This window comes from Physeter macrocephalus, chromosome 11 (genome assembly GCF_002837175.3).
Source record: "Physeter macrocephalus isolate SW-GA chromosome 11, ASM283717v5, whole genome shotgun sequence".
Classification (NCBI taxonomy): Eukaryota; Metazoa; Chordata; class Mammalia; order Artiodactyla; family Physeteridae; genus Physeter; species Physeter macrocephalus.
Genome location: NC_041224.1, coordinates 90,083,128 through 90,097,467, shown reverse-complemented (window position 1 = coordinate 90,097,467; position 14,340 = coordinate 90,083,128). Strand labels below are relative to the sequence as shown.

Below are 14,340 nucleotides of genomic sequence, written 5' to 3'. Positions count from 1 at the left end.
AATAGAGAGAAGGGAAATAATGAGGACCTCAAAATGTACGTTCTGGAGAGAAATCCAAGGCAATGGGTCAAAAGTCCTGGATTTTTGTTTCGTGCTGACCAATTCACACTGAGCCCCTGACCAAGTACGACAACCTAAACTTCTTATTTAAAATGAGGTTATTGGAAACAAGCTATCTAGCTCAACTGACCTCATACATGACAGCACCCAACAGTTGTTATCTTACCTTTGATTATCAGAAGCTGGTGATTCAGATATCTAATTTGACGTTCGCTTGCATTTAACTTTTCAACTAAATTGTCTAGTTGTCTCTCCTTTGCTTTGTTAAGAACCTGTAGTTGAATAATCTGCACATTTTCTACGGAGTCTGCTTTGGAATTAAAGACAATTTATTAGATAAAAGCATATCAAAATATAAATTTGTGGTCATTTAGGACAACGTTTAGGACAATGTTTTTCAAACTGCAAATACAACTCATCAGAGTATCATGAAATCAATTCAGCAGATTGTGACTAGCATTTTTAATAAAAAATGTTACCAAACCAAAACTTGGGTCTGCTCACCCACACACAGTAAAGCCAATCTACTGACACCAGGTTCTGGTGAAGGAAAGTGCAGCGTTTATTGTAAGGTGCCATACAAGAAGTCCGGGACAGCTGATGCTCAGAAAGCCCAAACTCCTCATATGGCACCTTACAATAATGCTGCACTTTCCCTCACCACAACCCGGTGTCAGTAGATTGGCTTTACTACACTTGGGCGAGCAGACCCAAGTTTTGGTTTGGTAACAAGATTAAATAGAATATATCAGAGTGTATCATGTAGTAGAAATAAGTATTATTATGTGAAACTTCTGTTTCATTTACATAATATTTATATAGATAAATACTATAGACCACATCACAATGTAAAAATTGTACTTCTTACTATGGTCACTTCCAGAAAAGTTTGAAAAGTCACTAGTTTGGTGTGTAACTCTGAATCGCTACCATTTTGGCTAATGAAAAATAAGTATAGGGAATTCTCTGGTGGTCCAGTGGTTACGACCCCACGCCTTCACCTCCAAGGGCATGGGTTCAATCCCTGGTTGGGGAACTAAGATCCCGCAAGCTGTGTGGCATGGCCAGAAAAAAAAAGAAAAAGAAAAAGAAAAGGAAGTATATATCAATTGCAAAGGAATAGAGTTCCATGCTCTCATAAAATTGAAAAAATAAAAGTACATCAACTTCTATAAAACCATTTTCAAAGAAAATTTCTAGACATCCTTCTTAAACTATTTTATTTTAAGCAGGAATGAACGCATATTTATACTGGCACAGAACTTCTGAATTAATAAAGAATTTTGAGGTCTTCTTTCAGAAACAAAGTCATTTTAAGGACCACTTAAAAATCATTGGGGGAAAAAAAGAAAAACGTGATTTGTAGGAGAAGGATAATCCTTCAACTACACAATGACAAATATTTTTCATTTCCTACAAGAACAATGCTTCTACATGCTAACAAATAAAACAGTCTTCTGTTTAAAAAAAGACATGGTTAAACCCCCAAAAATTGAAGACTGAAAACTCTGCTACAAGTCAAACTCCTCTTGGGCCTTAGAACAGGGCTAGCCTAGGAATAAACACAGTCTACAAGCCACTCCTCTCTTCAAACTCATTTTTTTAAACTACTGTTACTAAGAAGCTATAATCACTAAATTAGGCACTACCATTAAGTTATTTAATTAACTTCCAAATGTCAAATTTAGGCAAATGTGTAACTGACTTAAACAAAAAATAAATCAACGTGATAAAATCCAGACTGTTAAGGAAGTGATGAAAGGTGACACATGCAAAACAACCAGGAGCTATAAATGTAACTGAACACAGCAGAACTGAAAGAGTAACGCCAAGATGTCAGGCCACTGTTGGGATACTTATTTACTCAACCCCACAACAGTTACGGCATACACACTATCCACTTACACAAAAACTCAGGAAAAAGAGAGGCTACCCCCCAACATTTGCTGATGACTCCCTGGGGGAACGGGCATTCTGGCCGCCTCCCCGGTAACTATCCTGTAGTCTGAGCATGAGATGGAAGCAGCACCATGAAGTTACGGCCACTAAGTCCAGTTTTCTCGTTGGCACAGTGCCAGAAACCCAGAAACCCAGAATAGCCAATACGACTTTCCCCCCGGCTTCTTTTTTTTGCTGTACGCGGGCCTCTCACTGTTGTGGCCTCTCCCGTTGCGGAGCACAGGCTCCGGACGCGCAGGCCCAGCGGCCATGGCTCACGGGCCCAGCCGCTCCGCGGCATGTGGGATCCTCCCGGACCGGGGCACGAACCCGTGTCCCCTGCATTGGCAGGCGGACTCTCAACCACTGCGCCACCAGGGAAGCCCCCCCCCACCCCCAGGCTTCTTAAATGTAAAACAAAGAAAAAACTTGCTGTCACACTCTAGAAACACAGTGGCTCTTCAACACGCACAATAACGAAGTCATTTCACATGCCAGAGAGTATGATAACAAAAGTTGGACATATGAAAACACTGATTCAGGTTAGTCAGGTGCAAGTTTGGTTTTGAACGTTTAGATCTCCTCAAAATTCTCTAGTAGCACTTTTCTCATTCATATTGATACATACACTATGTAAAAGAAATTATTTTGGCAAGTGTCACATGACTAAACCTGAGATGTAAGTCTAGTTTTAATTTTGAGTATAAAGTAATTTATATCAGAGTTGCCTATTACAGTAAAACTCTAAAAACCAAAAGAAAAAATTAAGATAGTGGTTGACTTACTAAATTACATTTCTATATAACGAAAAATCTAAGATTGAAAGGAAAACTACATTTCACTTTCCAAATTAGATTTCAGTTAAAAAAATGTATGAAGTTAATGAAGTCTTAACCAACTAGAATGACTAAAATATACAGCTGAGAAAATTTATTTTAATTTTTCACTAAGGAAAATTTCAAATATATAAGAAGGTAGAGAGAAGAATACATGAACCTGTCTCCTAGATTCAACGATTGTGAATTCATGGCCAGTCTTGCTTTATCTATAACCCCACCCAAACTTACCCCCCAACAACATGATATTTGAAGTCAGTTCTAGACTTCATTATCAGTTTATTCATAAATACTTCAGAATATATCTCTTAAAATAGGACTCTTTAAAAAAATTCCATTATCATACTTAAAAAAAATAATAATTCTTGAACATGCTCAAAGTGCTCAAAGTTCTCCAATTATGTGATTAAGAAATAAATATAAACTTGATACCTACTTTCATTAGCTCCTAAAAATTGCTGTTGCAGGCCTTCAAATGTGTCACTTCCTGCAATGTCCTGGGCTGGTGAGCCATTATTCTGGGCAGAAGACTGATAAGGTTTATATGTCACTTTATATGATTCCAAAGCTTGACAACTGGGACCTTGTGACATACCAAATTGCTATTACAAGATGATAAACGAAATTGACAATTAGGATTTTGCTTTGCTTCAAAAGTTATCTGAATTAGACAACTTAGTTTTGCTATAGAACTTAATTGTGGTACAATTACAAATTTTAAACATACATCTTTGCTTAAAAATAGCACTTATTGTTATTTAACACTGTTCACTGAAAGCCTGCAATTGTACTTTTGAGCATATAATGGGGCCAATTCCGTAAATAACACTCAAGAATTCCAGTAAGATTGTATATAAATATTTAAGAATGATTTAGATGATGCCAACATCGTGGAAATGCACATATGCAATAACAAGAACGTGATACAATGCTTCATATGTAATAAATACTCAATAACTTTTGTGGAATGAATAACATTTTATAGAGACGGAAGAGAAAATGACCACCTTAAAAGGACCAAAAAATTATCCTGTCATCAGGTGACACAGAATATCTATTGGCAAAATGAGGCATTCACTGTCATTGAGAAAGTCTAAGAAGCAGCTAACTGTATCCTAAGGCCTCGCTTCATAAAACTCTCCCAGGGAGGAAAAAAAAGTGTTTCTTTCCTCAACATTCATCCTGTCTACTGCTATATCATCACAAAACAGATATCAGCTTTGAAGTATCTGACCCAAAATCTGTGATAAGGGTGATGAGCCAGACAATCAAGGTAACTGACTGGTGTCATCTAGGGGATTAATCGCTTTCAAACTATATCAGGATACCTGAATGTAGCTTCTCACTGGAGCACAGTAAATGGTAGAAGCCAGAAGCAACAATAAATGGAGATGGCTATTCTTTGACAGACTTAACCTTTCATGTTTAATTGTCTCCACAAAGTCTCTATTTTAAAATTCTCATGTAAGATTATTTAATTAGATTGTAAACAGAAAACAGCATGACTAATTCAGCATGAGTCTGAATAAATGCACTCTCAGCAATATTTGTACTTAAATCTTACTGTTGCACTTACGAATATTTCTTAATCACACACACAGCAAATGCCCTGTACACACATACACAAATTCTTGAAAGTAAAGTCAAGGTCTTACAATACCTGAAAATGATTCCTTTGAGGATCAGAAAATGTGATTACATTGGTTGGTTGGCTGTTAAATTCCTGCTTCTGACCGCTGGTATATGGCCTAAAGTTTTCAGGAAGGTGATATAAATCAGTCTGTTCATATTTACTCGGAGGACTATAACCACTACCACCTTCATCTCCACCTCCTTCAGGATGATACCCAGGATGTTGGTCTTCGGTTCTACTTTGATTCTCTTCCCAGCCATTGACACTTTTCTCTCCAATATACACATCCCGAATCTCATTATAGTCCTATTAGACAACAAGAGTAAAAGAAAAGCACTAAGATCTGTTCCCACCCTCATCAAAGTCATTATCGCACCAGATACTTACATTTACACTCGGAGATTTAGGCAGCACTTGATGCTCATTCCAGTTCATCGCCAATTGCTCAGAATGATGTGGTCTTGAGAAAAATCAGTACTTTAGATTAGAGCCTATCATTTATTTGGACATAGACATCACAAAGAACCCCAAGATTTTAACGTGTTTTCCCTCCAAACTTCATCTAAAAGTTTAAGAATTAGTCTACAGTTTTACAATCATATCCATTATTATTGCCTGCAAGAGAATCTAAAGAAAAAGACATAGAATTGTGATATACAAGTGAAAGGGATTTGGGGTCCTTACTCTTCCTCTCTGCCATCCTCACTGCAGTCCGAATAGTGGAATTCGGGGGAGGACAGGTCATCATCATCCAGCATATCGTGAGGAAGGTCTGTGAGTAACTGCTGCAACTGAGACAGGAAGGTCAGCGTCGATATCACATTGGCTTAAACACAAGATGCCAAACCAAAGCTGCCTTGGAACGAGTGATTTTGACTGTAGAAGTCAAAGAAGTTCCTAATTTCTCTATGTAATCAATGTCTTAAATTCCACAGGAATTACGTTCATCATTTCACTTGGGGAAAGGGAAACACATAAACATCAGGATTTATATTAGAAGGCTTTACCTTCTTCTACAAAGGTCTTAGATTCAAGTACACATACAACAGGATTTTAAAATTTCTTTAGGCAAACACAGCAAGTCATAATAATGGTACGATCACTGTATCATGCTATGGATTCTACCAGTAATCAGACCTGGAGAACTTGACAATCAGACACCCCCCGAGGGAATCTGAGTAGCTAGATGCGCTTTGCCCAGGTGATAAGAGTAGCAGCAGCAGCAGATGGCCTAGAAGCCCTTAAAAGCTCCAATAATGTGATAGAAACCTCTTGGGGAGTGACTAATTAGTAGACAGCCGTCCGGTTCCAATGATGAAAAGATATACAATGGTTGGCTCTTATAAACAGTTGAGTAAAAAGAAGCTGTAAGATTCAGGGTTTTACAGATAAAGCACTGTCAAAAGCATAACTCTAAAACTGACGTAAAAGCACATGACTTTGCTCTCCATTTTCCTAGAAAAATTACACCTTTAGTATTCTGTCTTTTTTTTTTTTTTTTTTTTTTTTGGCGGTACGCGGGACTCTCTGTTGTGGCCTCTCCGTTGCGGAGCACAGGCTCCGGACGCGCAAGCTCAGCGGCCATGGCTCACGGACCCAGCGGCTCCGCGGCACATGGGATCCTCCCGGACCGGGGCACGAACCCGCGTCCCATGCATCGGCAGGCGGACTCGCAACCACTGCGCCACCAGGGAAGCCCTAGTATTTTGTCTTATAACAACTAGATAAATTCACTCAAGTTTCAAGATAAACCGTGATAAAGAGACAAATGAATTGTCTAATTTGTTGAACTTCAATATCTATAAATGTCTTTCTTCAAATCCCAATATAATGACTTAAAATTTGTAATAATAAGATTCAAATATTATGTTTCTAAAGAGTCAACAGACTGCTTATAATGACTTCTCTTTAAAAGTTAAGCACCAGTTAGATTAGTAAGCTGACCGAGTCCCTCCACAGTGTGTAAATCAATCCCGTAAAATTATGCGATGAGTGAGTTTAAAGATATTAAATACTCTATTAAAGCCCTGGAGGAAAAAAAAATGAGCTGCTTCTTAGTCTATGGAAGGTCCCCTCCCCAATTTCTCTGCCATTAGAATAAAAGAAATGAAATGTAGCTATAAAACATATCTGGGTATTACATTTATAATCAAAAAAAGTTCTTAAATAAAATGCATATGGTGAAAGTTAAATAAAAATATTCTAAGAAAGGTCTGAAAGGAATGCCCCAACAGTTAACTGAGTTTTGGTGAAGTCAAATTTGGGAATGTAAGTGGGGTCCGTGAGGTGGGGAAAGGGGACGCTTCCTCACCCACATATTTCTTAACATTCACTGGATTGTTTGTTTACAGGTATTCTCAGTCCATTTGGTTCTTTAAAGATGCAACAAGAGAAAAATATTCTAGTCCAATGAAAAGTTATCGTGATACTGATATTAACAACCAAGACCTTGACTTACTGATCACCTGCTCACAAAGGTAACTGAAAAATCATTTTGAGAATTAGCTGTATTAGAGTTGATTCAAAGATATAAAGAATAAGAAACACTAAAAACAAAACAGAACACATCAACATGTCAGTATACCACATGTGACTAAAGAGAAAGGTAACAAAATGATTTCACAAAGACACAAAATTCACTAAGAACAAAAAATCTATGAGATCTTTATGGAAAAAAAAGAGTATACCCACATATAACACAGGGAAAAAAACCAAAATAAATGTTTTGTACTTACATCAAGTAAGGACTCCTGTACAGAAAGAATATTTTCTTCTAAACCTTCAGTGAGGTTTAAGTACATAGCCTTATAATTTAGAGGAACCTTGACAGGCACATCTAAACAGTACATTTTCTCCCCCTCACAGAGACAGAAAAAACTACACAATAATTAAGCAGTTCTTGTAGCTTTCTTTGTGACACCACAAAATTAATCAAACTGGCATCAATGGAGGAAGATTAATTTGAGCATAAGCAATAAGTTCATCAAAATGCTTCTGGATCCACAGGTAAACTTATCAAGTAGCAAAATAATCCCTACTGTATTTAGTGTTTTATAGAATATTTTACACCTGTACTAACATTTTTAAATCATTTCATTCACCTTCAAAAAATTTCTCCATCAAGTTCTTTGGTATAGCTGGGCCATATTCCTTGGTTTCCATAACTTTGAGGGCAGAGAGAGGCCATTCAGGAACAAAATCCCAGCCCCCCCCAGGCTTCCATTCCTGGAATCAAAGTGTACCCTCCTCATATACACTGTCAAATAGATTTTTCTTTGGGTCATTGAACCTTGTGCCATGAAACACAAAATTACAATATCAACTTATACATGTTACAAAACAGAGAAGAATTTTAGAAACTAAAATTTCCTCATTAAAGATCCACCAGACTGCCAAATACAGATTCAAAGACAAAGATAACAGTCCTTATAAATGGCAAGATTTAATTCCACTCATCACATGTGGAAGAAATACTGCTTTTTGGTTGCAAATGCAATCTTCTTGGTGGGATATTACTGAATATCAGCTGAGTTTAATAATTAAAGAGATACCTTCCCTAGAAAAAAGATAATTCGCCATTGCTAAGGCGCCTATTGAAATGCATTCTAAACTATTCTATAAACTCCTCTCCCTTTACTACTTCATGTGTTTGTTCCTGAAAAATAAAGAAAAAAATGAGGGCATTTTACTCAAAGAACTTCAGCAACAAAACACTTTACAATAACCCACATAGAACATACAAAAAGCCTAGTTTAAGGGGAATGTAAAACGGAGAGCATGTAAACCTTTTGTTGGGATTTTTCGGCTTTAATTAACTAAACAGACTGTCTTCAGAGTGTATAAACCTTGATATTCATGAAAGCAAGAGTTCTCAGATTACAAACCATACATCTTCTCCCCAGAGAAGAGCAGCAAATGGAGTGGCCAACATTCATCTGCATTTTGAACAGGTTACCCAACAAGTACACGGAAGAAAAGATCCTGATATTTTAAAATATGAATTATTAAATAATGCTTTCATGGATACACACCAAGTAGAATCTTCATTTTAGCCTCACAGCCAAGTTAAAAACATCCTTGAAAAGGCCCAACATGGGACTGACAAAGGGCCAAAAACCTTGGTAGCTAGAGCTTTAGTCTATGAATTATACTATGCATGGAATTTTTTTTAACCCGTTCCATTAGTTAAAACAAATTTTACAATGTTAGTGGGGAAGACTGCCTAGATTGCCACACATCTGAAAAAGAAACATGGCAACATTTACTAGACAAATACCGGCTACACTGCAGGTGACACATAACAGAGCTTTAGGCCTGGAATGAACACTGGAGCTCCTCCAAGCCAAACCTCTCCTTCTAAATGTGAGCACACCAAGGCCCAGAGAAGGTCAGGGGCATGCCCATGAAAGTGAGAGTTACACTCCCATGGCCAGCACCGGAACCTGAATCTCTCCATTCCCACTCCTATCTTCTTCCACATGACATTCAGTCAGTCACTGGAAGACAAGTTTCTACCTGTCTGTATACGAGCAAGCATCAGTCTGCCAGAGAGAGTTCAGTGTTTCTGTCCCCACTGTGACAGTCCCTGAAAAATACCTATATATTATGGGAAACAGTTCAAAGGCACAATCTAGATAAAGTATAAGAAATTGCTAAAAGAAAACAGAATATGATAGGAACAAAAAAATACAATATGAACACTCAACCATTTGTTTCTTTGCTTTTCTTAGGTGACGGCGAGAAAATTCCACTAAATAAGTCAAATAATATTGTATAAAATGTAAACAAATGCTAGCCTTACAACTCCCCCTAGTGGGGACAAAATATCAAAAATGTTTCCAGAAGTAACATCAAACAAGGCAGTTAAAAGTGGAAGAAAGGTTATGCAATGCAAAGCCTAACCTCTAAAAGACATGATTCCAAGCTCAACTGAGCTTATTATTCTACTAGAGAAGTACTGATATAAAAACTAAGAGAGGCTTAAATCAGTGTTCCCAGGTGCAAGTGTCTGTCTGCCATCTGCTCCTCAAACCGCTTACCTTTCTACTCAAGATCATTTTCCAGGCTTCTAATAATATCGTCACTCAATGAAGGATCATCAGCAAGTATTATCTTGATAGGCGCAGATTACTAAGTACTTCTGCCCCAAATCACCAGCTCCAAAATACATACTTACTTACATAATTTTACTATCGAGAACCAAGCAATAATCCCAGAGCTATTTCTGGTGACACTGAAGAAAGTACAGGTACGTGCCAGCAAACTATGAGATCCCAAGCGATACTCAACCTTAAACTGCGGCTTTACCAGTAACTTTGAAGCTTACAGCAACTGCAATGACAACAACAACTATATGTCTGTAATATTCAATGATGAATTTGCAAAGTACAGTAACTTTAGGTGAAAAATATTTTGCAAAATCATATTGTTACATTATGAATGAGTTAATGAAAAAACTTTTGAAGTCCTCTTCTCTGGGCCAGCTTTACAAGTTTGCCTAGAGTACTTTGGATGAGCTCTACTTAGTAGTTGCCCTTCTTGCTACATCAGCAGTTCTCAAAGTAACGTGCTCCAAGAAGTTGTGAGGAAAATGAGTGATATGAATATTAATTACTATGATACTATATCTCCATGGTATTCTCACCCTTCCTCACCTGCACCCTAATTTGCTCTGTTTACTGTGGAGGAGATGTAGTTTCCGGTGAAACACTGGTTGAGGCTGTGGGTTATGCATTTCTTTGCTATGCCTTGGAACACAGTGGTCAAATTTTTACCAACAGACCATTTAGAACTGTAGCGATTTAGAAATGATTATAGTGCCTTACTTTTCTGCAAAATTCTTGGAGGTTTTTTCAAAATACGGGTCTATCTGTAGTGGTCTGTGGCTTGAGATTCCACTGGTCTCAATGTCCTCTGAATATTGAATCACTTTACTAAATCCTTTCCCTTTCCGAAGATTAAATGCATTCTCCATTTACTCTTCAATGCAAACAATGGAGGGAATAGAAATGGAAAAGTCCAGATCATCACTGCAGAGCTGCTAATTAGGATAGCATGGAGGTTGGAATTTGACTATGGCTTATTCACTGACTTATGGGCAAGTGTGGACAACACCCCAGCTGATCCCAAAGCATCCAAATCGAACAGTTTGGTAAAGCATATTGTATTAGCAACTGGCCATTCACACCAGACGGTCAAAATCAGGATTATTCTGCCATTTACAGAGAGGGGATCTCACAAATCCTTAGCAGGGTAGCCTATGAGTCAGATATGGCCTGCTTGGCCAGCTCTACAGCACATCCTTGTGATGCAAGCATTCCACCTACATAAATGAATTAAATATAAAGCGATTCATTAAGTAGAGAAAGCAATGTGTATTAGCCTACTACTAACACTCTAATCCACCCGGCAATCCCAAAGCTACCAACCAGGCAGGCATGAAAAGACCATTCTTTTCTTTAACCACTTAAGGCTGTAAACTATCCTGTTATTGTAGAGTAAGGGAGATTGAGGAAGTGGAAAAGGCTTCTGGATATGAAAACGAACTTAGGTGTGATCAGCCAATTTATTATTTTAACTTGCATTGACAAAATATACATACAGCTGAATTTTTATGAATAGTTCTAAATTTTACTGCTGAAACTCTCTAACCACTGATCTCACTTCTTCCCTTGTAGCAATTTTTTTTAAAAAAGGTAAAATACTTTTTACTAACATGAAACAATTTTTATTAATATGACCCATAATCATCACATTAGAGTCAAGTTAGCTAAATATTCTTTTCTTCCACTCTGCTAGAAACACTCATTCTTAGATACTTCACCTCTTAAGAGCACCTTTTACTCTGGAAATTCCCTATCCTACTGCAGCACATAATCTACCAAGAAGGGATCTCACTGGCTATTTCCCATAGCAGCGAGCCCCAGCCCGCTTTGGCAGCAGGGACCGGTTTTGTGGAAGACAATTTTTCCATGGAGTGGGTGGTGGCAGGGAGTTGTTCAGGCGGTAATGTGGGTGATGGGGAGCAATGGGGAGCGACAGATGAAGCTTCGCCTGCTGGCCCGCTGCTCACCTCCTGCTGTGCGGCCCGGTTCCTAACAGGCCGTGGACCAGTACCAGTCCACAGCCTGGGGATTGGGGACCCCTGTTCTATATCATCTAGAATTTACTGCCTCCTTAACTAATACCCCCTTTAAAACTTTCACCACACAACACACCTGGCAGTACATTCTCTCTAATAACCTATCTTTTCCAATGAAAAAAATCACCTGTCAGATTATTTTTTCTCCTTCTTTAAAATCGACTATAGTAACTACTTACACTGATCCTCTCAAAAATCCCAGTAGCTAAGTTCCAGAGAACTACCCAAAAGCCATCAAGGTTGTGAAAACCTCATGCTGTGAGTTCACAAAGTAACAGAAAATCCTCACCTCCCACCCTTGCCACCAACAATTGTTGGTGAAGGCCCCTGTCAAAATCCAGAAACCCTGGAAAGGGTCACAAACTCCAGTGCCCTCAGTGACTTGGCAGAGAATTTACAAGAGTGAAGCTGGCAGGTCCAAGTGCACAAGCCCATGTCGGGGCGGGGGGGTGGGGTGGCGGAGGGACTGTGGCCAGCTCGGACAGGAGAGCCACTGCCCAGCTCTAGCCCACTTGTTGCCATGTGCAGACACACGCCACATGTGGCCCGAGCTTAGGATGTTTCAAGACAGGTCAGAAATTCTGGATTACTACATGAAATTTTCTAATCTTTAAATATAGATTCAATTTTTTAAAAACACTGTGCAACCAAACAATACATGTCTATGGACAAAATCCACTCAGATGCCAGCTTTCTGTCTCTACCCTAACTCTACTGCCAGACACGTGTGCAACTGACCCTATTCTTTGCTTCCTATTAACACAAATGGTCCATGGTGACTCTTAAAAAGAATTACTTTACATATTAGAAAATGGGTCATACGATGGAAGCAAACTAAGTGTGCATCGACAGATGAAGGGATAAAGATGTGATGTATGTACACAATGGAATATTCCTCAGCCATAAAAAAGAATGAAATAATGTCATTTGCAACAACATGGATGGACCCAGAGATTATCATACTAAGTAAAGAAAGTCAGACAGAGACAGACAAATATCATATGACACCACTTATATGTGGAATACAGAAAAATGATATAAAGGAACTTATTTACAAAACAGAAATAGACTCACGGACATAGAAACAAACTTATGGGAGGAGGAACCAAGATGGCAGAGTAGAAGGACGTGCTCTCACTTCCTCGTGCGAGAACACCAGAATCACAACTAGCTGCTGGACAATCATGAACAGGAAGACACTGGAACTCACCAAAAAAGATAACCCACATCCAAAGACAAAGGAGAAGCCACAGTAAGATGGTAGGAGGGGTGCAATCACAGTAAAAGCAAATCCCATAACTGCTGGGTGGGTGACTCACAGACTGGCGAACACTTATACCACAGAAGTCCAGCCACTGGAGTGAAGGTTCTCAGCCCCACGTCAGGCTTCCCAATCTGGGGGTCCGGCAACAGGAGAAGGAATTCCTAGAGAATCAGACTTTGAAGCCTAGTGGGAATTGATTGCACGACTTCGACAGGACTGGGGGAAACAGAGACTCCACTCTTGGAGGGCACACACAAAGTAGTGTGTGCATCGGGACCTAGGGGAAGAAGCAGTGACCCTGGGGAAGACTGAACCAGACCTACCTGCTAGTGTTGGAGGGTCTCCTGCAGAGGTGGGGGTGGCTCTGTTTCACCATGGGGACAAGGACACTGGCAGCAGAAGTTCTGGGAAGTACTCCTTGGCATGAGCCCTCCCAGCGTCTGTCATTAGCCCCACTAAAGAGCCCAGGTAGGCTCCAGTGTTGAGTTGCCTCAGGCCAAACAACCAACAGGGAGGGAACCCAGCCCCACCCATCAACAGACAAGTGGAGTAATGTCTTACTGAGTTCTGCCCACCAGAGCAACAGTCAGCTCTACCCACAACCAGTGCCTCCCATCAAGTCTCTTAGATAGCCTCATCCACCAGAGGGCAGACACCAGAAGCAGGAGAACTACAATCCTGCAGCCTGTAGAACAAAAACCACATTCACAGAAAGATGGACAAGATGAAAATGCAGAGGGCTATATACCAGAAAAAGGAACAAGATAAAACCCCAGAAAAACAACTAAATGAAGTGGAGATAGGCAACCTTCCAGAAAAAGAATTCAGAATAATGATAGTGAAGATGATCCAGGACCTTGGAAAAAGAAAGGAGGCAAAGATCAAAAAGATGCGAGAAATGTTTAACAAAGACCTAGAAGAATTAAAGAACAAACAAACAGAGATGAACAATACAATAACTGAAATGAAAACTACACTAGAAGGAATCAATAGCAGAATAACTGAGGGAGAAGAACAGATAAGTGACCTGGAAGACAGAATGGTGGAATTCACTGCTGCGGAACAGACTAAAGAAAAAAGAATGAAAAGAAATGAAGACAGCCTAAGAGACCTCTGGGACAACATTAAATGCAACATTCACATTATAGGGGTCCCAGAAGGAGAAAAGAGAGAGAAAGGAACAGAGAAAATATTTGAAGATATTATAGTCGAAAACTTCCCTAAGATGGGAAAGGAAATAGCCAACCAAGTCCAGGAAGTGCAGAGAGTCCCACACAGGATAAAACCAAGGAGAAACACGCCAAGACACATAGTAATCAAATTGGCAAAAATTAAAGACAAAGAAAAATTATTTAAAGCAGCAAGGGAAAAACGACAAATAACACACAAGGGAACTCCCATAAGGTTAACAGCTGATTTCTCAGCAGAAACTCTACAAGCCAGAAGGCAGTGGCATGATATACTTAAA

At 39.1% G+C, this 14,340-nt stretch overlaps 1 protein-coding gene across 5 annotated transcripts in view; it reads right to left on the bottom strand.

The window, feature by feature from the left end:
- The window catches only part of CEP152 (centrosomal protein 152), a 107,824-nt gene that overhangs the window by 71,583 nt on the left and 21,901 nt on the right, over positions 1-14,340 (bottom strand). For 3 of the 5 annotated variants that reach the window (XM_024115858.3, XM_024115860.3, XM_024115862.2), the window contains exons 3-7: positions 5,152-5,258; positions 4,855-4,927; positions 4,495-4,773; positions 3,271-3,436; positions 227-367 (exon numbers count right to left, since the gene is read on the bottom strand). In XM_024115858.3, coding sequence (XP_023971626.1) covers positions 227-367; positions 3,271-3,436; positions 4,495-4,773; positions 4,855-4,927; positions 5,152-5,258 — 766 coding nt within the window. Of the gene's footprint in view, positions 1-226; positions 371-3,270; positions 3,437-4,494; positions 4,774-4,854; positions 4,928-5,151; positions 5,259-14,340 lie in introns of all 5 variants that reach the window. The other 2 variants (XM_024115852.3, XM_055088243.1) reach the window with 1 other exon arrangement.